Source organism: Chaetodon trifascialis, chromosome 3 (assembly GCF_039877785.1).
Source record: "Chaetodon trifascialis isolate fChaTrf1 chromosome 3, fChaTrf1.hap1, whole genome shotgun sequence".
Taxonomy (NCBI): Eukaryota; Metazoa; Chordata; class Actinopteri; order Chaetodontiformes; family Chaetodontidae; genus Chaetodon; species Chaetodon trifascialis.
In genome coordinates this window covers 1,948,790-1,973,691 of record NC_092058.1, presented here as the reverse complement: position 1 = coordinate 1,973,691, position 24,902 = coordinate 1,948,790, and the positions used below count along the sequence as shown (strand labels likewise).

At 48.5% G+C, this 24,902-nt stretch overlaps 1 protein-coding gene across 6 annotated transcripts in view; it reads right to left on the bottom strand.

Moving 5' to 3' along the window:
* LOC139350749 (dedicator of cytokinesis protein 3-like) overlaps window positions 1–24,902 on the bottom strand; it is a 149,099-nt gene that overhangs the window by 28,643 nt on the left and 95,554 nt on the right. For all 6 annotated transcript variants that reach the window (XM_070992331.1, XM_070992349.1, XM_070992342.1 and 3 more), the window contains 7 exons: window positions 12,885–13,033; window positions 10,993–11,077; window positions 7,573–7,614; window positions 6,765–6,919; window positions 1,438–1,519; window positions 552–612; window positions 204–351 (listed from right to left, as the gene is read on the bottom strand). In XM_070992331.1, the coding sequence (XP_070848432.1) occupies window positions 204–351; window positions 552–612; window positions 1,438–1,519; window positions 6,765–6,919; window positions 7,573–7,614; window positions 10,993–11,077; window positions 12,885–13,033 (722 nt within the window). The remainder of the gene's footprint in view (window positions 1–203; window positions 352–551; window positions 613–1,437; window positions 1,520–6,764; window positions 6,920–7,572; window positions 7,615–10,992; window positions 11,078–12,884; window positions 13,034–24,902) is intronic.

Here is a 24,902-nt window from a genome sequence, read left to right as displayed (position 1 = left end):
CTGCTGTGAGGACTCAGTTTTAATCAGCAGATCTTCAGACTGAGAGAATGAACCAATCAGGATAAAAAATAAAGCTTTTCTGACGTCTGCAGCTCAGTTTGAAGCTGATTGCTGATGACTATGACTGAGAAAACAGAAATCCTGGTGTGTACAGCTGTGGACTTCGTGCATTTACTGCACAGTTTGTGTGCGCTGCCACTTACGTGTAGACTTTAAGGACGAAGTCTTTCTCCTCTTTGAGCTCTGAGATGGTCTGCAGCACGTCGCTCATGGCCAGGACGGCGCAGCCGTAGGGCCGGCGGTACTGAACGTGTGGAGGGCCCTTCTTACTGTCATTCAGCAGCATGCGGCCTGAAACAGGAAGTGTGTGAGTGAGACACATTGGAGGTGGACGAGCATCACATTCATTCAGCCGGAGTTGGAAGAAGACGATTTGAAAAGAGACGAGCAGATGTAAAAGCTGAGGTTCAGAATGTTTCTCTTTCATTTCAGGACTGTGTGACAAGTGTTGCTGTTTTTTTGTCCACCCCTCCTGTAGGACACAGTCTCACCTGTTCTGATGACCTGGGAGATGATGTAGAGGTCTCTCTTCATGTCTTTGTTGCTCAGGTCCTGCAGAGTCGGAGAGAAGGAAAAAACACAGAGCTGAGACGCAGCTCTGACGTCTTCTGCCTCGGTTTGATGGAACGAATCAAACCGCAGTGAGAGAGCAGGAGGTGGAGGAGGTGGAGGAGGTGGAGATGATGTGCAGCACATGTCAAGACGTATGTTCAAACCCACAGTGCAGAAACACCTGATGTCACTCCATCCAAGTCATCTTTAAACGTCATGAAAACGTTGTGTTTTGCTTGATTTTTTACATTCATATTAATATTAATATTTGTGCCTTTATTCGGTGCAGCAGAGAGCTGACGGCGCTCAGGGTCGTAGCTCCTGAACATCAGGAGCTTCTCTTTATGGCTACAGCTGCTGTTCCTCTTATTGTCTCTTCACACCGTTCTCTGTGTTGTGATGTATTTTATGTTCTTAGTGCTCATCCTTGTCACACAAACGCGTGTCTTGCATTTAAGATGCTGTATAAATATAAAAACTTTGCTTGAAAGGCTTTTCCATAATTGCTGAAGCACTCATGATACTGCCTGAGCAAACTGGAGGAGCTTCTGTCCAAAAAGCCTCAGAAAGTCACAGAAAGGAGGCCGTCAAGTTTCTTCTTCTGCAGGACGATTCCACAACAGAACAACAGGGGGCAGCGCAGCCTCACTTCTCTATTCCCCCTCCCAGCTCTCCAAATGCACCCCCCTTAACCCACAGCAAACACCTGCATTATAAGCTGGTTTTACGTGTGTGCGCGCATGTGGCTGTGTGTGTGTGTGTGGCTGTGTGTGTGTGTGTGTGTGTGTGTGTGTGTGTGTGTGTGTGTGTGTGTGTGTGTGTTACCGTGAACAGGGCACACAGTCTGTCCACCTTCTCTGGATTCTTCGGTCCTCCGTTCTTGTTCAGTCTGACCATGAACTTCTCACTGAAAGACAGAAAACAGAAAAAGAGGCTTGACGTCTTCGTGAGACTCTGAGTGCCTGAATTGACCTTTGACCTGAGACAAATTGACAAGCGGAGGGTGTTGGGGGTCTCTGACACACTTGAGAAGTCGCTGTGACCTCCTCCTGCTCAGCTCGGCGCCGGGTTAAGACACGTCTGAGCCCGGCGCCCTCGCTCAATCTCCTCGGGGGATTTCTGAAGGAGATGAACCTCGTTCAGATTTCTCCTCGTGCCTCCTCTCTTCTCCCCCTGGAGGACCGGCAGCGAGCAAACTCTCGAGCAGCGTCTCTCAGCCTTTTTCGCTTCAGGGAACAGAAAATATTGTCTGCTGGTGTCAGCGACTCTGTTCTTTAACCCGAATCCATCCGGGGGAATGTGACTAAGCTGACATGCTTTTATTCAATAATGGCGTGTTTGACATTAATACAGCTAAGCCTCAGACACACGAGGAGATTCCTCCAATGGTGAGCGACTCTGAGCAGCCCGAGCGGCACAAACTAATCCACTGACGTTCGCTGATTGTCAGTGCTGATTCACACACAGCAGCACCTGGTTGTGAGGTGTTCCACCTGTTTCCACGACAGCGTTTCTGTATCATCTTATACCCAAATAAGCTTAGAGGTTATGATAAGATAGAAAGACAAAAAGGATACAGAATGAAAAATAAAAATCAACTATGCATCTGTGCATTTTGTACAAGATTATATGAATACTGTCGAGACCAGAGCTGGGCATTTCACGGCCGGCGGGCCACATCCGGCCCTTAGGACATCCCTGTCAGGCCACACGAGGGGGTCAATCATAAATTATAGAACATGAAAAAAGACTGTTACCGGTAGCATTAACTAGTTAGCTAACTAGCCTGCTTGTTTTATTTGATTACTTGCTTGAGTTACTTCGTTGTCAGGCTGAAGTGCAGCTGACTCAGTTTCTCAATAGTTTTTCCAGACCGCCCGCGGCTTCACAGCGACTTGACGGTGACTGTATCCTCCTGTTCGTTGACGTTTCCTCGACCGTTACCGGTAGCATTAACTCGCCAGTTATCTAACGCTATCGGTTACCGGTACCATTAACTAGTTCGCTAACTAGCCCGCATTTGAGAACGAGCCCCTCTCCTCACGTTCTGTAACAGGAGGGTTGAGGACATCGAGGGACATCTGGAGCTCCAGCTGAAGAACAGCGGTCCCCGGCTTTGGATGAGACCTGATGTCCGTGACTCTGCCCAGCTCCTCCTCCTCTTACGCGGGATAACTACAGACTGCATGTTTGCTGGGACAGTTGGGACAGAAATGGGACAAGCTGGCAACGTGTGACAAAGTGTGACAACAGACAGTTGTCCAGATGTGACGTGGACAAATGTTGGACTTTTGAAGAGAATGCAGACATTCAGCCAGATTTCAAAGCATTTGTTCAAGAAAAACTGGATTTTCCCACTGAAAATGAATATTGAGCAGAATTAATTTCAAGTTATTGTTGGTTCGGCCTCCAACACAGTTTCTCATGCGGCTCCTTGTAAAAATGAAACGCCCACCCCTGGTCGAGACTGTAAGAATAAATCTTCCACTGCCACAGGTTGGATTGCACATGAAGTCATGAGTCAAATATGGATAATAAATGCAGTGTTTTCACTAATACACAGTAGACGATGTAATGGACGGATATGTCAGCATAAATAACAGCAGTGAAAAGGTTTGTGATGTAACAGCATCAACACAGTGCTGCATGAAGTGATGCTGGAGTTCAGGTGTGTGCTCGTCGACAAAGAGAAGTTCTGCAGCCGTCGTCTTTCTCTCTGTCAGATATTCAACTCTTACTGACTGCTGACGTTCTTGCTCGTCCTTGACGGCACACAGCACAGTGTTTGAATTCACCGTGGATCCGCTGCATCTTTCATAACAGTTACCAGGTGACGGAATAAAGGCCGGCGTGGCTCTGCTCCACGTGCCACAGCGGCCACATACCTGAGCCCTCCTTCAGGTTTCAGAGCCTCCTCGTTGGCTGCAGTCTGCCGCCTCAGCCTCTTTGGTGTTTGGATCATTTTAACTTTTCAGTCATGTAAAAATGAGGGATGTAAAGCAAAGCCTGCTGTCTGCTCACTGCTTCGAGCTCGTTCATCAGGTTGGTATTATTGACTCAGTAAATAGATGAATATGAAGGTGTACTACAGTAATACTAGCATTTTCTAGTATTTCACCACCTGAGCGTCATCTTCATCCTGTCTGTAATAACATGAGCATCTCTTAAACCTTCTTTCATTTCCAAACTACTAGAATTTGACACAATTCAGTGTCATCGGTCACTTTGCAGGATTGATTCTGGAGAAACAGACTGTGTCATGATGGAAGCAGCTCTTCATATAGTCTTTATTATTCAGGATGCACTCCCACACGACGACAACAACTCGCAGCTTCTTGCTAATATTTGAACAATTCCCAGCAAACAACATGAGGACCGACAAATCCCCACAACACACACGCCGTCCGACTCCTTAAACTCGCCAATTTATTCTAATCCCCCAGAGACACCGAGGCCCAAACAAACAAATACTACAACAGAGAATAAATATGTGTTTCCACCCAAACAGCAGGACTCCGAGTGTGTGTGTCTGTGTGTGTGTGTGTGTGTGTGTGTGTGTGTGTGTGTGTGTGTGTGTGTGTGAGGAGGTGGGAGAGGGGTGCAAAGAAAGAGTGAGTTTGTTGTTTTCACACTCAGCTCCTGTTTCGCTGTTGTGGGTTGTTTTTTCTCAAGTTACAGACAAACAAACAAACAGACAGAGAGACAGATGGAGACAAACAAGAGAGACAGACGGAGACAAAGAGACAGACGGAGAGACAAACTGAGACAAATGACAGAGACACAGACAAGCAGACAGACAGAGAGACAGACAGTCATTTCAAACCCTCCATTGGATGGCAGCAATTACAAATGTACAACACACACACACACACACACACACACACACACACACACACACACACACGAACTTCATTTCATTTGCATGGTTAATGCAGCAGACCTGCAGAGCTTCAGCTGCTTTCCAGCCTCCGTTCATCACAGGAATTTGTCCAAACACACGTTATTAAAATTCACACATGGGAGGCGCCTGGACCAATCACATCCTTCACCCTGCAGCGAGCGCATCAGAGGAGCGAGGAGGCGTGGATTTCACCCCCTGTGCCCAGATCTTCCACCTGATGAGGGGATTTCAACCAGCAACCTCACGGCCCGCCTGTGTCATCCATCACACCATAAACTGGTCACTTACACGACCCTGACGAGCAACAACGACCACGATTAGCAGCATTTAGGCCTCACATGGTGCTGGACTACAAATACACACAGTGGATCATCTCCTGTTAGTTCTGTCCAACTTCAACAGCGTCTGAAACGGTAACTACATGGAAACGCTAAGTCCAACAGCGAGACAGAATAAAAGAGGAAGAGGAAAACGAGACGAGGATCAGTGGAAGGTTTCAGCTTCTTCTCAAACGTCCCCACAGAGACACAGTGAGGACTTCAGGAGACCAGAGCAGAGACAGACAAGACCTGCTGAGACCAACCACTGAAACCCCTCTCCTCCTCTCGCCTCCTCCCCTCTCCTCTTCCTCTCTCTCCTCTCCTTTCTTTCCTCCTCTCCTCTCCTCCCCTCTCCTCCCCTCTCCTCCTCCCCTCTCCTCTCCTCCCCTCTCTCCTCCTCCCCTCTCCTCTCCTCCCCTCTCTCCTCCTCTCCTCCCCTCTCCTCTTTTCTCCTCTTCCTCTCTCCTCTCCTTTCTTTCCTCCTCTCTCCTCTCCTCCCCTCTCTCCTCTCTTCTCCTCTTCCTCTCTCTCCTCTCCTCTCCTCTCCTCCCCTCCCCTCTCCTCCTCCTCCTCCCCCTCTCTCCTCCTCTCCCATCTGAGTGTCTCAGAGGAGCAGGTCTTGTCATTACACTCTGAAGCTGAGTCAGACTAGACACTGAAAACATGCTGCCAAGGTCAAATGCATTTGAGGTGCGTGCGTGCGTGCGTGCGTGCGTGCGTGCGTGCGTGCGTGCGTGCGTGCGTGCGTGCGTGCGTGCGTGCGTGCGTGCGTGCGTGTTATGGGAGGACAGTGCCTCTAGCTGGTTTGCAATGAAGAGAAAGAGAAAAACAAAATGAACAAAAAGATGAGGGAATGTTTGCTGTCTGTTTCCTCTGTGGACCAATTTCTTCTCTCTCTATCTCACACACACACACACACACACTCACACACACACACACACACACACACACACAGCACATACACTATTAAACATCAAAATTTGTGTATAATATTCTCATTGACCCCACACTGAACTGCACTCTGCTACGCATTTATAACTCCAACACACACACACACACACACACACACACACACACACACACACACACACACACCCTCATACTATCACAGCATTAGCGATTCCTTATCTGTTAGCATTGTGATAACTCCACTAATGCATAATTGATGTGCAATCATTATGGTGGGGGGTCATGTATTATTCACAGCAGCTCTCTGTGGCCACTTGTTCCACATTAGGAAGGTAAAATGTATGACAGAGAGAGAGAGACAGAGACAGAGAGAGACAGAGAGAGAGAGACAGAGAGAGACAGAGACAGAGAGAGAGACAGAGACAGAGAGAGACAGAGACAGAGACAGAGAGAGACAGAGACAGAGAGAGACAGAGACAGAGAGAGACAGAGAGAGAGAGAGAGAGAGAGAGAGAGAGAGAGAGAGAGAGAGAGACAGAGACAGAGAGAGACAGAGACAGAGACAGAGAGAGAGACAGAGAGAGAGAGAGACGGAGACAGAGAGAGACAGAGAGAGACAGAGAGAGACAGAGACAGAGAGAGAGAGACAGAGAGAGAGAGAGACAGAGAGAGAGAGAGAGAGAGAGAGAGAGAGAGAGGGAGAGAGACAGTCAGAGACATCAGCTGGTGGTGGAGAGCAAAGCCAGAGAGTGAATACCTGACTGACATTCATCAGGTGACTCACAGAATAATAATAATGTTGCTCTGTAGCTGCCAGATGTGGAAACAAGTTAGCGTTCACTAACAAGTCCATCAGATCATCTGAGCAGGAGACGATGTGTCTCATCACTCACTGCAGGTTTAACTCCATCGTGCCAGTGAAGCAGATTTGAAGGCGAGAAAAGACATAAAAGACATGTGGACAGAAAGCAAAGTGGACCGAGGAGTCGCGTCCACGTGGTTTGCAGCAGTGTAGCGTCTACCTGATGGCCTTCCCCTCCCTCAGGTCGTAGAGGGAGAAGAATATGTCGGTGTCTTCTCCGACGCTGTTGTAGGTGAAGCTCTTCAGGTTGACCAGGAGGTGGTGCGGGACTGGGACTCTGCACGGCTCCCCGTGCCGCTGCCGGGTGCCGTCGCCCTGGAAATCCACCACAAAAGAAGAGTTAGTGATGATTTTATGTGGGACTCGCAGAGACGAGTCCTGTGAGGGACATTAATAAGAAATGAAGAAATCAACCGTGGAAGAAGATCATCAATGATCGGCATCATCACACACATAACAGAAGGTGTCCGGTTTGAATCCGGGTAAGACGGGACGCCACTGAGCAAGGCACTGACTGCTCTGTGGCCCCAGGAGACGACGGTGGACGCAGCAGCTGCTGAGCGTCTGAGTATTTTTAAAGAAAGCGATCATCTTCATCCTCGCATTTCTAACAGTTCTGTGACGTCACAGACTTCAGTTGTTTACTGAGCCTCTGAATAAAACACTCAACATAAATTATTTCATGAATATTTTCTCATGCGTTTTGAATATTAAAAAGCAGTGAAAAAGTAAGATTTACTGTTTGTGTAAATGATGTATAAAAACCTTTTTCAGGACTGTTTGTTCCGCCTGGATGAACTTTGGGCAGCACTTCAATAAAATACTGGATTCAATTTTTACTGAAGATGTTTTAATGACGCAAAGTCCCTCAGCGACACAGTAAAAGTACAAACTGTGATCCTCGTACGCAGGCAATACTTCACATCTATAGTACTACACAGACTTTACTGCAGTATCCTGTTTATTACCTGTGTGGTACTCTGTTGGACGCTGTGTCTGCTGGACAGATGCTGTGGAAGACAAACACAAACATCACATCAGGTGTTTGCTATCATGTTGTTGTTATCATGTTATCATCACCTCCTCTCCTTTCTTCTACTCTTGTCTCCTCTCTCCTCCTTTCCTCTCCTCTCCATGTTTTGCTTCCTTACCTTGTCTCCTCCCTTTTCTTATACTCTCCTCTCCTTTCCTGTCTCCTCTCACTTCTTCTCTTTGCATCCTCTACTCCTCTGTTCATGTTTCCCCTCCATCTAACCTTGTTTCATCTCCACTCTGTCTCCTTCCTTTCTTGTGTAATCTAATCTATCCTCCTTTCCTCTCCTCTATTCTTGTCTCTGTTCCACTGCTCATTTCCACTTCCTGTTTCTCCTCTCTCCTTGCCCATTCTTCTTCCATGTCCTCCTCTCTTTGTGTCCTCTCCTTCTTTCCTGGTCTGGTCTGGTCTCCTCTCCCTTTTTTCTCCTATGATCATTTCCTCTCCTTGTCTCCTTCTTTCCTAGTCTATTCTTGTTTCATCTCCTCCTCTCTTTGTGTCCTCTCCTTCTCTCCTTGTCTCCTGTCCTCTGCTCTTTCCTCCCCTCTCCTCCTCCTCCTCCTCCTCCTCCTCTTCCTCCTCTGTTACTGCTCTGTTCTCCATTGTGCTCCATTCTGTTCTCTTCATTCTCCCCCTCAGATGATGAAAATGCTTAGACGCCCCAGAGACTCATTACTCGACTTGTCTCCCTAAATCTCTGAGTGGCTGTTTGAGAGGAGGGGGAGCGGGAGCCGTAAACCTGTTTGATGAATTGAAGTAATGACTGTCGAATGCAAACCATCTGCGAATTATCCGACCTGAGCAGAAAATTAACGCCAGCCTGCAGCCACGTTCATGTCTGCTCTGATTGGCCACCAATCAGGGAGGTTCTGCTGCTTCAGTGTGTTCAGAAAAATGTCATCAGAGTCGCCGTCAAGCAAATAGAATGTAGAGCACGTGTTTGCACATCATGGACGTCCGACAGTGGACAGACCTGAGGTCCCACATTTACTGCATGTGTTAAACGTAATAATCATCTATCCAATAAAACATGCTCACAGTAGATCATCCTGCACTGACTGCTTTTCCTTCTGTATTCTCCTGGAAAGTTTCTCTTCGCTCTCTTTGTGTTCTGCTGCTGCTGCAAATCAAAGGAAGCTTCATTTGATCTTATCTCATGTTTTCTTCATCTCGACCTTTTCTTGGTCAAATTTAACACCCGAGACGGAAACGCGAGGAAACAGACATTTCCATTACTGAAAACAAACATTTAGCACCGGGAGGCCGTTGGTTCCGACGTCCTACTCGTCCCCTGTCTCTCTCTCTGTGGAACATTGTTTTGTTTGTCTTCACTCGTCTCGTTATTCTCGTCATGGACGCGTCAGTAAAGAAAACGTTCTGGCTCTGAAAGACGGTCGATGTTTGTATGCTTCCATCCTACCATCTACCATCTTCACCGCTGTCCCTCGCTCTCGTGTCTCTTTCTTCCTCTTCCTCTCACCCTGTCTCCACATCAGTCTCTAGGCAACGGAACAAAGGGGGAATCACCAGGACTGCAGCGTTTGACTGGTGCAGCTCAGCTATTTAAAGCAGGACTGATGTAAGAACACAGAACATCAAGTGTTACTTAGAGACCACAAACAACCCTGAACGCTCCTCCTGCTGCAGCGCTCACCCCAACATGAAGCAGCTGCACCTCCATTCAGCGTTTCTTAAACTGAGCTGGAGGGTGAGCTCAGATCATCCCTCCGTTCACCTGAACGTCAAAGACATGCTCACTCAACATCAGCTGCTGTCAGGACTTTAGAGAAGACGCCAAGTCTCTGTGACATTACAGTCGTTCATGAGTTCTCACTGGTATTTCTGACATTTCACGCAGGACTCGAACGCAGCATAACAGCTGGAGCAACAGCGTGCTGTGTTGGCAGAAGCATTAAAGGGTCACTGCAGATTACAGTTAATCTGACACTCGTTGATTCAGAGCCGTCCGTCAGTGGAAGGGATGAAGATAAAAGATGGCGGCCCTGTTAGCCTTCGTCTCACACGAGGTGAGACTCCTGCTGCACAGCTTAAAGATGAAGACGAGTGACGAAGCTGTGCGTCTGTGTGAGTCTGTGCACGGATCACTGCAGCAGCTGCAGAGACGTCAGGCCTCCAAACTCCGTCCAGCTCCGATTTGACACTGAAACACTGATTCAAGACAATCTGACCTGAAAGCACCACAGTCGAGAGTTGAAGTCTGAATGTGGACACAGAGTCACGGCGCAGGGACGCACCAGCTTCCTTTGATTTTCAGTGTTCATCGCTGCGGTTCTGACCTTCAGGAGGCTGAAGTAACTAAAGGCTAAAGTAACTAAAGTCTAAAGTAGCTAAAGTCTAAGTAACTCAAGGCTAAAGTAACTAAAGGCTGAAGTAACTAAAGGCTAAAGTAACTAAAGGCTAAAGTAACTAAAGGCTAAGGTAACTAAAGGCTGAAGTAACTAAAGGCTAAAGTAACTAAAGGCTAAAGTAACTAAAGGCTAATGTAACTAAAGGCTGGAGTAACTAAAGGCTAAAGTAACTAAAGTCTGAAGTAACTCAAGGCTGAAGTAACTAAAGGCTAAAGTGACTAAAGGCTAATGTAACTAAAGGCTGGAGTAACTAAAGGCTAAAGTAACTAAAGGCTAAAGTAACTAAAGGCTGGAGTAACTAAAGGCTAAAGTAACTAAAGTCTGAAGTAACTCAAGGCTGAAGTAACTAAAGGCTAAAGTGACTAAAGGCTAATGTAACTAAAGGCTAAAGTAACTCAAGGCTAAAGTAACTATAGGCTAAAGTAACTCAAGGCTGGAGTAACTAAAGGCTAAAGTAACTAAAGGCTAAAGTAACTCAAGGCTGGAGTAACTAAAGGCTAAAGTAACTAAAGGCTAAAGTAACTCAAGGCTGGAGTAACTAAAGGCTAAAGTAACTAAAGGCTAAAGTAACTCAAGGCTGGAGTAACTAAAGGCTAAAGTAACTAAAGGCTAAAGTAACTAAAGGCTAAAGTAACTAAAGTCTAAAGTAACCAAAGCCTGATCAGCGTCTGATGTGTGAGAAGGCAGAAACGTGTGACACATTGAGCCGGAGCCTCCTGAACTGCTGACTGCAGACACTAAAGCTGCTGATTCGGAATTATAATGCTGATCAGATTCACATATTGATCCGATATCAATCAAAGGTGATCAGCTGAACTAGAAAAACACAGAGGTGTTACAGAGCGATGCAGACTCCAGCACAGAGACACATCAGCCAGAGCGCAGACGAACGCTTCGTCTGAACTGAAGCCTCTGTGTTCATCTCATACTGGACTCAAACTGGTGACGCGACCCTCGGTCACTGGGTGTGAACAGCTGAGTCTCACCATCTTATAAAGATCTGACACGCTGATCTGGTCTTCATCCACCATCTCAAACTCCTTCCTCGGCACCAAGTCCAGACCAAGGTGTCTGAGGGAGGGGGGGGGAGGGAGAGGAAGAGGAAGAGAGGGGAGAGAGAGAGAGAGAGAGAGAGAGAGAGAGAGAGAGAGAGAGAGAGAGAGAGAGAGAGAGAGAGAGAGACATCAGTGTCTTTTATAACCTTCACACAAACACATACACACACAGAGTGTATTAAGTCATTTCAGGTGAGGCCTCGGGGCATATTTGTTCCTCTGGATTACTTTCTGCTGTCTTTCCTCGGCGTCCTCGCCCTTGAAGACATGGAGCAGAAGGCGGAGGCGGAGGAAGCCATCGTTCCCTGGCTGATAAAGTTAAGAACGGACGGTCTGATGCGTCACATTTGACTCTGGACGGACGCTGGAGCGGCTCCTTTGTGTCCAGGAAACGCTGACATGAGGATCAAAGTGCTGCTGCTGAGGATCATCATCGTCTTTGCTGCTCATAATGTCCCAAATAAATCACATCTTCTCAAACTTAAAGCATCACAAAACATTTGAGGAGAAGACGCTCAAATGATTATCACAAGATCTGCTGATCAGCTCTCCTTTGATTGGCTGTCTAATCGATTAACCAATAAGCTCTACAGGTGTGAGAACAGTCAAACCATTTAGCATGATGTAGAAAATGAAGCGTCCACAGCAGAGGAACATCCAGCGGAGCTTGTTGTTTTGCGTTAGCCTCACAAGCTAACGCCGCGGCTCGCCGCTCCTCTTCTCTCTCAGCTGGGGACTGAGTGAGCAGCGATCGCCTCCTTAGCTTGTTTTCAGAGCGACTGTGGCTTCAAATGTTCGTTTGCTCAGTCGGTTCTCCTTCATTTTTGTCTGGAAAGTCACTGCTCGGCTCAAATATCTCTGCAAATCCAACCTCGAAAACCCTGAAGTACCCTTTAATCATCACAGCAGCAACAGCAGTACCTAATACTACTTCCACTGTAGTACTACTGGTACTGGGTCCTACTAGGCATTACTGTAATGATCCTCATCCTCACCTGTCTGCAGCGCACACGTCACCTCGCAGTGACAGCTGATTGGAGCTTTAAACAGCCTGTCACAGCTTTGAGCCGCCCACCTTTCATCTCCAGTATTAATGAGTCCACCTCGAGTCAGCAGCTGATTTCTGTCTTTCATTTGTCCATCAGCCCGTTGACAAGCTCCCACGACACCTTCCAAGCAGTCGTGTGCAGCTTCATCCACCCGCCTCCACCTGCGCCACAGGAGCCCGCTGACCTGCCGTCTGCAGATCACAGTCCAGATGCTCCTCAAACATCAGCTCGTCCACGTGTGGACGTTTGTGATCAACGCGCTTCACTCGTTAACGTTTAGCAATACGCAGGAAGGATTTGTCCTAAATTCATTCATTCATCAAAAACATCAGACACAGCACAGACTAAAGCATTTTCATGGATGACTGACAGGAACCATAATGAGGGATCGTTTCTGGAGGGACAGTGAATCACAGCGTCCGTCTGACAGGCCTGAAACACGATTTCTGCTCGGCTTCCTTTTCTCTGGCTCTCCTGTTACTGGTGGTGATGGAACGAGTCAGCTGATGTGTTTACTTATTCAAATCAATAAAAACAACTTCAGTTATAAAAAAAAAGAAGAAGAAAAGGAGTTTATTTAAAAAAGGATAAAAGTGTGAACAAAAGCTTCAGTGAATCTGCACCAACTGGACAAACTGCTGCTGAGGATTCAAGATGTGACTGAAAGCTCCAGAACTGACACTAAACGAGCCTGTGTGTGTGTGTGTGTGTGTGTGTGTGCGTGTGTGCGCGTGTGTGTGTGTGTGCATGCGTGTGTGTGTGCGTGATTCTCACTCGTTGCCCCAGTCCAGCCTGACGGTGACGTGTCTCTTGACGTCTCGGCTCTGGTCCTGCGTCAGGTGACCGGACAGCAGCTGCCTCCTCAGGTCGATCAGCTCCATCATGACGTGGCGGACTTTGTAGAACAGATCCACTTTGTGTTTCTGAGGCAGAGACGGAGACACAGAGACAGGTTAGAGTTGTCTCACACTGTCACACTGTTCCTTTTAATCGTCACAGAGACACGGAGCGGCCAAGGCAGAGACACGGTGGACAGATCAGTCTGTCACTGACCGTCCACCTGAAAACGCTCTGGACACATTCAGTGAAAACACACAGAGAAGAAGACAGGAAGCAAACCCCCCCTGACCTTCTGCCTCTCAGCTGAACTGCTGTTCTGTGAGACACACAGAGGACACGATCGTGGACTTGGACAGAGTGAATTAGTCCAGATTAAAAGATCAAACCTGATTAATTTAACCATTGAGAGTCAAACTCTTTCACTCCTTTTCCGCCTTCGTGCAGAACCATCGAACTTTTCTTTTCGTGCCTCGTCGCCACAGTCCACAGTCCACCATCCACAGTCCACAGTCCACAGTCCACAGTCCACAGTCCACAGTCCACCATCCACAGTCCACAGTCCACCATCCACAGTCCACAGTCCACAGTCCTCAGGCCACAGGCCACAGGCCACAGGCCACAGGCCACAGGCCACAGGCCACAGGCCACAGTCCATCCATCACCTATGATGGACTATGTCCCTGACTTTCCTCGCATGACTGTAAACAACGAGCTGTTTGGTTGATGAGTGGAGAGAGAACTAACCGGCTCTGGGCTCAGCTTCTCAGATCAGAGGAGTTGAGTTTTTCTCCTCTTTATATCATTGCACTAACTGTCTTCATCTTATTTTTCATGCACACGTAAACACGATCGCTGTCTGATGAACCCTGAAACTGTTTCACAGTCTCCTCAGCAGCTTCTGGATCTGAAGGCGTCTCTGAAAACAAAGGCAGCACGATGCAGATTAGACTGCAGCAGGTCAATAGTTTGGTGATTCAACTGAGACAGGAACGCACGCACGCACGCACGCACGCACGCACGCACGCACGCACGCACGCACGCACGCACGCACACACACAATGCAGAACACACTCGGTGCTCTTCTGTAATTCACCCTGCAGGCCGTCAGCAGCAGGCAGTGAGGCTCAGTGTCTGTTTGTTTCTTGGCAGGACGTGAGATAAGCACAAATTCCACACACACACACACACACACACACACACACACACACACACACACACACACACACACACACACACACACTGTCCTGACATTGTAAGTGTGTAAGGTCTAAAAAATCTACACTCACACTCTCACATACACAGTGCATGACATGATTGAATGTGATATGGATGATACACACCTGCACACACCTGCACACACGCATGCAGGTGACCATGCATGCTGGAAGGCCAGCGTCAGTGCGCGTGTGTTGGTGTGTGTGTTATGTAACGCTGGCTGCAGTGGAGGCGGAGCTGTTTTTGGGAAACTCGGCTCACAAATATGACAGCGTGGAGTTTGGCGAACACAGCCGAGGCAGCTCTGATATCGACCGGCGACCTGCCCGGGAGGCGTCTCCGCTGTTCTCCCGGTGCATGCTGGGACGAGCCCGACCAGGAATGAGCGCGTACTGAGATTATTTCAGTCTTCAAACATGAGTCTGAGGGAGTCTGAGGCGTGGAGGGGGATTGGTTTACGTCTCCTGAGTTTGATCTTTCCGCACATCGTTCTCCTTTTAGTACGTCACCATTCTGACCTGACAGCATCAAAAATACACTTTGGTGTGTCACTGACAACACTGACAGGAGGACGAGGCAGGCAGAGGTACAGCATCAGGGTGCTGCTGACCAAAGTGATTCACACACCATCACCTGAGACCAACGTTAGCAAGGTGAGCAATGAGCCGGCCAATCAGCACACACCGCAGCACTTCACGAAACTCCAGCTGGTCAGAGCTCGTGCGGCTGCAGGTCATCACGGTTCTGCTGCAGACTCTTCTTCTCCTCGCTCACTCTTCTCTTCTTCTGCTGGTCATAAAGACGTTCATCCACAGCATTAATGGATCTCAGCTGTCAGTTTTACGTTTCATGTTTACTGACTGAACACAATTTGGCAAACACAGATCAGCGCCTCTTTTCTAAGATTCGGTCGTTTGCTGAGACTCGATTCTGCCTCGATTCAGGACATAAAGGATCAGAATCGGACCGTGAGTTTCCAGAATATTTCTGCCTCTTTCATTTGTATGATTTAAAAGTCAGATGAGGAAAAAACTGAACACTGAAATCTGCCCTGACGGCGCTTTGACCTCCTCTGTGGGACCTCCAGGATGAGTTACTGACCGCAGACACTTTAAGGAAACAGCTCCGTGCTGAAGGGTTTGGGTGGATGCACGTCGTCTTCGTCTGTGCCTGAGTGTGTTTAAAACAGGGCGTCATTATAAAATGCTGGTTTCCTGTCGTAACAGTCGTTTAGTAATTATAATACAGCTCTGAGGCGATGAGTCCACGGGGAACCTTTCCATGCCGCCGGCTTCTGCTCCGCAGCACTTCCTGTTGCACCATCCCGCCACTGATTAGCATGTTTTTAACACTTGAGGTTAAAGAATCGACAACTTTTAGTCAAAGAATGAGAAATTTCAAGTGGGGTTTTAGTTGTTGCTTAGCAACAACAACAAGAGCCGTGCACAGCAGTTTCCTTCAGCATCTGTTCAGCGTTCGATGCCCAGCGGACGCAGAGGCCGAGGCTCGTACACACTCTGTCCATATTCAAATTCTGCATGAGCAGGAGATCATTAATGAGGCAGGAGCAGCTTCATCTGAACGCACACACAAAACCATTTTCATCATAACAGTCGAGTCAAGGTTTAATTGTTTAGCACATTTAAAGCAACCACCATTAATGAAAGCATCTAAAGATAAATGACATGTAAGAACAGAATAATAACCACAGTCAAAGAGAAATGTAAAATCACCACTCAGTAATAGATGAATTCAAGCTCCCAGATCACCACAAACACCCTGACCTCAGCGCTCTGCCTGAGGCGCCACGCTGCAGGAGCCCGCTGATTCAAGATCCAACATATTTAACACAAGCAATCAAATCTTAAATGATCCCAAGACGGACAGGAAGCCACTGAAGGGAGGCCGGTACAGGTGATCTGTGACCACGCCTTCTTTTCACAGGTACAAGGCAACGAAGAGACACCTGTTCAACACCAACAGACAAGAGTCTGCTGAGAGGTAATCAAAGCACCGAACGTCCTGAAGGCCTCACCATCGATGAGCTACAACGGCCCGACACACACAAATACAAACAAACAAACAAACAGGAACAACAATCCAAACAAACGTGCTGCAGAAAGCCAAAACAAATTCATTAACAGCAAACACAGAAACAAAACAAACAATGTCATGTGACCTCTTTACTCCACTCCCTGCACAGACCAGAACCCAGCAGACACGCTGTCCTCATTTACAGCAGCAGTCTGTGAGACGAGCTGCAGCAGGAGACACCAGAGAGCCGACCGACGCCGACTGACGCCGACTGACGCCGACTGACGCCGACTGACGCCGACCGACGCCGACGGCCGCCTGAAGCCACAGGAGGCGCCGAGGGAGACAGCACAGGGTCTGCTGGCTCCAGGTCACCTCAGTACAACGAGCTGTGTGTCACACTTCAGAGACACAGAGGGAAAACCCAGAGGAAACAGGGAGCGACTGGACAAACGAACAAACAGCAGCAATATCAGGTGCACATTCACGCACTTGGAGGAAGTGCTGACTCAGCTGATCTCATGTAAAATGAGGGGACGCAGAATCACATGACGCCATAACGTGAGAAGCCCACGACTCGTTTTCACTTCACGGCTGGAAGAACAAACAGGAAGAGCTCCTCTGACGCTCTGAGATGGACTTCAGTTTGTATTGTCATCAAGGTCACTGACACACTGTGCGAACACTGAAGCAGCCACGCGTCACGCTGCGTTCACTGACCTACAGTAACAACAGACTCAACCTGGACCTCTGAGCAGGTTCGTCTTCCCCTGTGGACACTCATGGAAATCAAAACTTTCTAGAAATTGATTTCTGAGTTTTGATTTCAAGGCGAGCTGGCTGGTAAAATATTTCTGAAATAGTTTTTCAGAACAAAATCTCGATGAGAAAACTGACAAATGTGATTTCCTTCGCTCTTCACTGAGGTGACGGTGAGCGGAGGCATCGCAGCCATCTGTCCGTCCTTCCTCAAGCAGCCAGTCTGCAGGCTTTACACCCAGGACGGCAGATTCATTCTGGACATCTGGCCGTCCCCGTTGGTGGGTGGACGTGCTCTGACCTTTGACCCTCCTCTGAGTCAGTCAACAGGTGCACCAGCAGCCAGAACAGGAGGGAGCCGAGCCTCCTCGGCACCTCCAGCTGGCTCACGCGGCGCTTTGAAACGAGGCTGCCCGATTCGTCCGTCTTTGGGAGAAAACAAACACCTCAGAGGTTCAACCAAGCGCTGGAGTTCCTCAGCTGCAGAGTGGAAATCTCTTTGGTGTGGACTATTTGTGGACCGAGTCCCCCTCCTACGTCTCTCCCTCTCTTGGTGCCTCCTCCTCCTCCTCTCTCCCCAGCTGGAGTGAGTAATCACACCTTCTCGTCCGGCGGGAACGAGCGCACAAACACCCAAAGCAGCGCTGTTTAGCACATCTTTACCACCTCAGCGCGGTGAAAAGCAGCCGAGCAGCTCAGATAATGATGCTGTTTATAGACGCTGTTCTGTTTCATTGGAGCTCATATTCAAACCATCTTCACATCAGCCAAGCAAAGCGAAACAGCGACGCACAGATAAGGTTTCAGCTCCTTCTCAGCCACAGCGAGTCGAATCCCGAGCACCAGGAGAAGGAAAACTCCTCATGTTCGGCCTGGAGAGGACGCTTCCAGCTGCAGCTCCCACATTCAAACACTGACCTTCGTCTTTATTTCTGCTTTGGCCTTCAGAGTCAGAGGGGCAAAGTATGAAGATCTTCATCACTGAGAACGGCCAAAGACGAGAGAGACCCCCAGAACGTCTCCCCCCATAGCTCCTACTACAACAAACTACATCAGTGGTTTTCATGCTGTGGGTCAGGGACCAGAGGAGGGTCCCCTCAGGGTAGGAGACTGCCAGCGTCTGGCATTAATTTATAACAGGACAGCTTTAATATCTAATGGGACGCCTCTTTTCCATTAGCGACATCCTGCTCTGTTTTCACACCTGACAAATGAGGGAAGGAAACGTTTCACTGGTTTCACTGGTTTCACTGGGGCTCTGAAGTGCCTGGCTGTGTCAGGGGTGAGGTGTAAACGTTGGATTAGATTAGATTATTTAACAGTATTTAATCTTTTAAAGGTGGAATGTGAAAAATCTTTTACACACATGTTTTATTTGACACTCTTTGAAGGCGTCACAGTTCAGGCTGCTGAGCAGGTGTGTTCAGGGGCTCGTCAGAGCTCTGTGCTGGAAACAGCAGCTGGAACGACGCTCATGAGAAAGAAACAGGCACGTCAGGCTGTAAAGGTCAAAACAATCGGCTGAAGGATGCTGAAACGCTCCGTAGAGCCGCAGAGACGGCGCCCGTTTGTCGCTGGAGACAACGGTAAGGTTCACGGTAGGGTTCACGGTAAGGTTCACGGTAAGGTTCACGGTAAGGTTCACAGTAAGGTTCACGGTAAGGTTCACGTCATTAGTGGCTCGTTTTGGTGATTCTTTAAATTGTTCAACAAAATCATTTTATCCTTTAACGGAGAACAAACGTCATATTTCACTGGCCTGAGGTGGAGAGCAGTAATACTTCTGTGAATGACTGTCTGGTGTCAGACCCTCACACTTTGCTCAAGGACACTTCAGCAACGCTGTCCAGACTTAAACTCCATGAAGAGGCGCTGGACGGTAACTCACTCTGACAAGCCGGGCTGCACATTTCATCAGGTAATCTGTAATGTGTACCTGATTACTCTGAGGAAGGTGCCGTTTGAAGCCTCCTAATAGGATGTGAGTCTGCCTGGCACCTCCCAAATCAGAGGGGACACTGTGAACACCTCTGATCCATTAGCAAACGTCCTGCTTCATTTTCACACCTGTCAGAGCGGCTGCTGAGCTGCTGGAAACAAAAGCGCTGAGGCAAACCACCGGAGACCGCAAACAAAGAGCGTCTGGATCCTGGTTTGGTCCCGACTGCTCAGCTGTTTTTCTAACACGCTGCAGCCGCTTTCTGAGGATCTGAACACGGCAAGAGTTGGATGTGAAATGCATCTTTCAGTCTGAAGCCTGGACAGACAGAGGACTGAAGGACACTGCGACAGGACGGACTCAGCTTATGTAAGCGTGTTCTCAGAGTATTAATATGATATTTCAGATGGAAGCATACAAACAGGATCCATTAAAGACTCTCAAGGACAGACATGAACATTTCTTTTCTGTGATCTCAGCAGTGCATCAAACACATAATGAATTTGAATTCATGTGTCTTTGAAGTATTCACTGCTGTCTCGTACTGATCCTGAGGTGAACACAGGCGTTTCACAGCTGGAAGCACGTTTTTCTGTTACTGTACGGCAGCATTGGCACGACGGGTGACTCTGAACTGCAGGTGGAAATAAATATTTAGAGGTTCTGTTCACTGAAGTCATGAACGCTGCAGAGAAACATCACCAAAATAAAACCTGAGTGAAATCTAAAAGCACCGCGCCCCTGTGCCAAAACACAGCTGCTGCAAGCTGTCAGAGAGCCTGGTTAAAGCAACCTCATCGAGTGTGTGGCACCATGCAGCATGCAAGTGTGTGTGTGCGTGTGTGTGTGTGCGTGTGTGTGCGTGCGTGTGCGTGCGTGTGCGTGCGTGTGTCCGTGTGTTGTGTGCTGTGCTTGTTGTTCCAAAGTCCTCCTCAATCCTCCCCTGACCTTGTGTGAACCACACCTGGTGACACGCAAGATACACACACACACACACACACACACACACACACACACATACACACACATACACACACACACACGCGCACACACACGCACACGAACACACGCACTGATGCGTGTGCCAGCAGGGACGCCAGCCTGCGGTGTCCCTGCTGCTGTGTGCGGTTCAGGAGGTGGACAGACGGACAGTTTTCACCACCTGGCTCAGGTGAGTCCGGGCAGGTGAGCCACGGATGACATGTTTGCATCAAAGTGAAAACAAGCCAAAAATCCAGCGAATGAGGTATTTTCAGATGAGTTTGGATCCACTGAACATGTGGAAATAAACTGCTGTGACTTCCCTGAACTGAGCAGAGAGGAGGACAAGCGTTAGCAGTGTCCCTGCGGCCCCTCTCAGGGCCCCTCTCAGGGCCCCGGCTGCACCCTCTGACCCCCAGACCCGGGCTCCTCTCTCTCACTCTCATCTCCATCTTGGCTTCCAGCTGCAATCATCACCTCTCCCTCGTTAGCAGAGCAGCAGACGGCGATGTGTCTGTCCTCTGACAGTCTTCAGGTTATTCATGAGAACACGAGAATCTGATATAACTCACCTTTAAAGCAGCTTTGTACATCAGGCAGGTAACATCCTGACATTTGGACGTTTGGTGTAAATATAGACACAAGTGGATTTTTGAAGGACAGCTCCTTTCATAATATTAGTGTGTGTGGGGGGGGCACATTGTATTGAATGACAAAACACTGCACGAGCACATTTTGGAAGGACAAGCTCCATATACAGCCGACAGAGACAGACACGCTGGAAGGACGAGCAGCACTCAAAGGGACATTTAGGAAAGAGCTGACCCCCTAAAAACCTCCTGCAGCTGCTCAGGACCAACAAGGTCAGACTAAGAGCAAACAAACGCATTTAACCAACAAACCAAATTAACCAACAGTCACGTAGAAGCGTTTTCATCTGTCTTCCAAACCTGCTGTCTGATCTGACACAGCTTTGGTCCACATAAGCCGTCTGGATGAGGCTGAGGAGACCCTGCGGTTTGGGTTAAAATAACACCTCTGTGACGATGGTGGTCAACGCTGACCGTCAAAAGGAAACAAACTGCTTCTCTCTCACGTTAAAGTCCAGCCTCCTCGCTCCGCCTCCAAAACAGCGTCACACCGTCTCCTCACTGCTCCCGATGGACAGGAGTCACTAGAGGGCGCCGCGACTCGAACGTAAATGTGACTGCTTCCTTTATGTCTTCGGATTCAGCCACAAGGTCAGAACCATCGACACAAACTGGGAACAAGCTGGCCGCTGATGGTATTTTTCCATTAGCATTAAAGCTCATTACTTACAGTGCGAACATCAGTGGCTTTAGTGAACTGAACAGCTTCCATACGTGACCTCAGGGACAGACGGCAGCGATGAGGCTCTGACTGATCATGTCTTCATGTCTCTGTTTATTGCACATTAAGTCTTCTCTTGGCACTGACGCAGAGAAAATGGACGACTTCACTTATTTGAGTTACTGCATGTTTTGACGTGCTGAACTCCTTAAACGTCATCCATATTCACGATCGACTCATAGTTTTTTCAGCGTCACTCTCAGTTCGACGGTCAGGGCTCTCGTGCTGGAAAGGTTTCTCCTGAGAGCGCCGAGGACTTTGTGCAATCAGCTTCATTTTGAATATACAATATATAATATGATACAACACACACTACATTGAAATAAGAGCAACAACACGGAGGCATTCCAATCCCATAAAGGACAGAAGATGTGACGTGAAACTCCAGTTTCAGTTCAAACCCCTGAAAAGACGAGGACGTGGAGACGCTTACAGAGACGACAGAGTTCACAGAGGTGACATCAAACATTAGAAAAGCAGGCGATACACAGTCTATAACATGGCTGGGATGTGACCTCATCAATAACAGCCTGTTCAGCGTAACCTGGATCCTCTGAAGGTGGACCAGGGACGACGTCCTGCTGGACGTGACGGAGGACGAGCTTATCCCACTGAGGCAGATAAACAGACGTCCACTGACCAATAAGAAACAACAGCTACTGTACGCCAACAATGGCCTCGTCGCCGTGGCAACCACAAGTGACTCATCACAGCTAATACATGACACTGCACTTATTGAAGCATAAAGATCGCGGACGTCAGCTCACACACAGCTCGAATCCACAAGTATGGACAGAAACACACTTTGACCCTCTGTGGAAAACTCTGTCACACACACGCACGCACACACACACACACACACACACCTGAACGACAGCAGCACACACACACACACTTGCCTGGCCAAACGTGAGCGCTGATTGCAGCCCCTCACAGGTGTGACGGGGTGATAGATCCACTCGCTGCTCTGCTTCGCCCGCTGAAAGCGCCGGCAGCCGGCAGACGGGAGGAAAATCACAGCCTGTCAGCCGACTGGAGCTCCGCTCGCCGTGCGCTCCCTCTCTCCGCCCGTGCCTCCACCTTATTCTGCCTCTCTCCCATCCTCTGACCTGCTCCCAGGCTCCATCTTTCTCATCTTTCTTTTCCTCTCTTCTCACCCCTCCCTCCCTCTCTCTCTCCGCCGCCCGCCCACCCACAGGCCGGTCTGCAGCAGTAAGCTGCTCTTCACTTTTGCGATGTTGGGAGCTGAGAGGAGACACAGCGAGGTGTGGACTCACTAAAGATAGAGACATACAGCGCGCTTGACGATAAAGACGTCTGACAGCAGAGCTTATATCCTGAGGCTGTTGCCCACGGAGAGCCTTGAAATCAGATGTGTGATGTTTGTGCGTAGGTGAAAGATGGAGAGAGAGAGAGTCCAGACACATGAAAAGACAGACAGAGAAGCAGCAGTGTGGCGTCCCCCGCTCTCCCATCGTCCCCGGGCGATGAGACAACACCCGGCTTCACCTTGTTAATTGAAGCGAGCTTCACTTGAGTCAAAGTTTGACAGTGAGGACAGATTCATGGTTTGATGCATCAAACGAGACGAGAGGACGGAGAGGACAGAGAGGACAGATGAAGATCAGTGTTGCATCAGATTAACGTCCCATCACAAACTGAACCTGGTGAAAGTAAACTGCAGATTTTACTCTTCGTTTGAGCCTCACTGTCACGTTCACAGTTTAATATGGACAAAACAGAAGGTTATATCTGTCCCAGGTGATGTTGTCCTGAAGGTGATGGAGGTCCTGACTCCTCGTCCTCTTCCTCAGACTGACCCTCTGTGGTCACAGTGTTTCTGTGGGCCAGGCTTCCTGGTTCATGAACTCAGGCCCATCGTGCCCACAGACGATTATCTTCCTCTGTCTTCATTACTGCAACTCCCCTTCCACCTGTCTCAGTAAGACGTCCCCAAACTGTTTACAAGAGGTCCACCATGCTGCTGCCAAGCTTCTGTCCTCCAAAAGGTCTCATGTAACCTGATGTCTTCACACTGGCTCCCCGTCAGACTCAGAGTCCAGTTCAGGGTTCGGTGGCTGTTTCTCTCTCTGGCTCAAAACAATTTGGACCTGTCTCCCATTGGACACTGTTGACACCTTCACAAGCAGCTCAGCCCAGTTTGTTTAGACCTGCTTTGGTTTAACTTCAGCTGGTTGTGGACTGTTCATGTCTGCTGCTCTGGCTCTGATCGGCTTTTCTGCATTTCTTCTGTTCTTCCTGAAGCACTTTGTGCTCTTTAAAGGTGCTGCATGAATAAATATCCTCATTATTATCATCATTAGAGTTTGTGGTAGACGCTTCACCCTCCGCCTCTTAAAACATGATGAAGAATCAGCAGCTCATGATGAAGACAGACACAGCGTTCCAGCTCGTCTTCAGGCTGAGAGACGCAGGACGGACCTGCATCTTCTCCAAGTCGGACATGAAACAACACAAACTGTTTGTGTTTGCTGTAATCACTCCTCCTGCTCACTGTGGCACTAAAAGACCCCCTCCAACACGCTTTGTGGAAAAACATATTCCAAATTTTAATGAGGCTCCAATGAGGCTTCAGCAGTCTGGATTAGACAAATCAAGTGGACGTCCTCTGGAGTTTCAGCCTGTTTGGTCCAAAGCGTCCTGTGTTTTCAGCCTGCACAGCCACAAAGACGCTGGAGCTCTGGAAGACATCCACTCGATCTGTGCCACTCAGACTGCTGAAGCCTCACATTCACTTCAAATGTATTTTTAGACAGAACGAGGACGGTGGAGTTTGTCTCCCATCGCTGACACTGGAAGCACGTCGAGCAGAGACGTCCTCACACCCAGCATGAACACACACCCGCCTGACGTCTGCTTTAACAAAGACCTGAAAAACTTTGTGTAGTAGCAAAGAAAAACGAGGGGCGACGATCTCGTTCAGTCAGTATTTGTGCAAACATCATTAAAATACATAAAAACATCCTGAAGCAGCGAACACTGGAACTTTCTTAGTCTCATTTTGTTGAATTACTTCCACTGTGTTTGTGCTTTATCTCATTTTTATGATTGCATCTTCACCTTTTTCTCCTCTTCACCTGAAGTTAAAGCCACTCAGGCTTCCACACACCCTCTGATCACAACAACAAGCTGTGTGCAAACGTACTCATGCACAGTTTCAACATGTTTCAACATGTTTCCATCCAGCGGAGGACAGAGGTGAGTGTTGACGTCCACAGTCTCCCACAGTGTGAGAGACGGCCACAGACAGATGTGTGTCAAAGGCCAAAAGCAGAGGTGGCATCTCAGCACTGCGCTGTTACCTTCAGTACACAGAGCTGTCAGTCAAGGTACGCAGCAAATGACGAGACAGGCCCGGAGGACAGAAGACAGATCGGACAGCACGCGGTCACATAAGACCAACATACCATAAATCTGACAGAATCTCAACCTCCAACGTCCGTCAGTGCTGAAGGACATTCTTTAAAAGCATCAAAGTTCAAGTCCATGAAGCAGATCCACCGTTTGCTTCAGTCACTAACTGGAAATAATAATCGCTGTTTTCGTCAGAACCAGCTCTTGAAATCTACAGAGAGGGTGGGTCCTCTTCCACTGAGTCCACCATGTTTCTACAGTAGCCCTGAACGGACAAA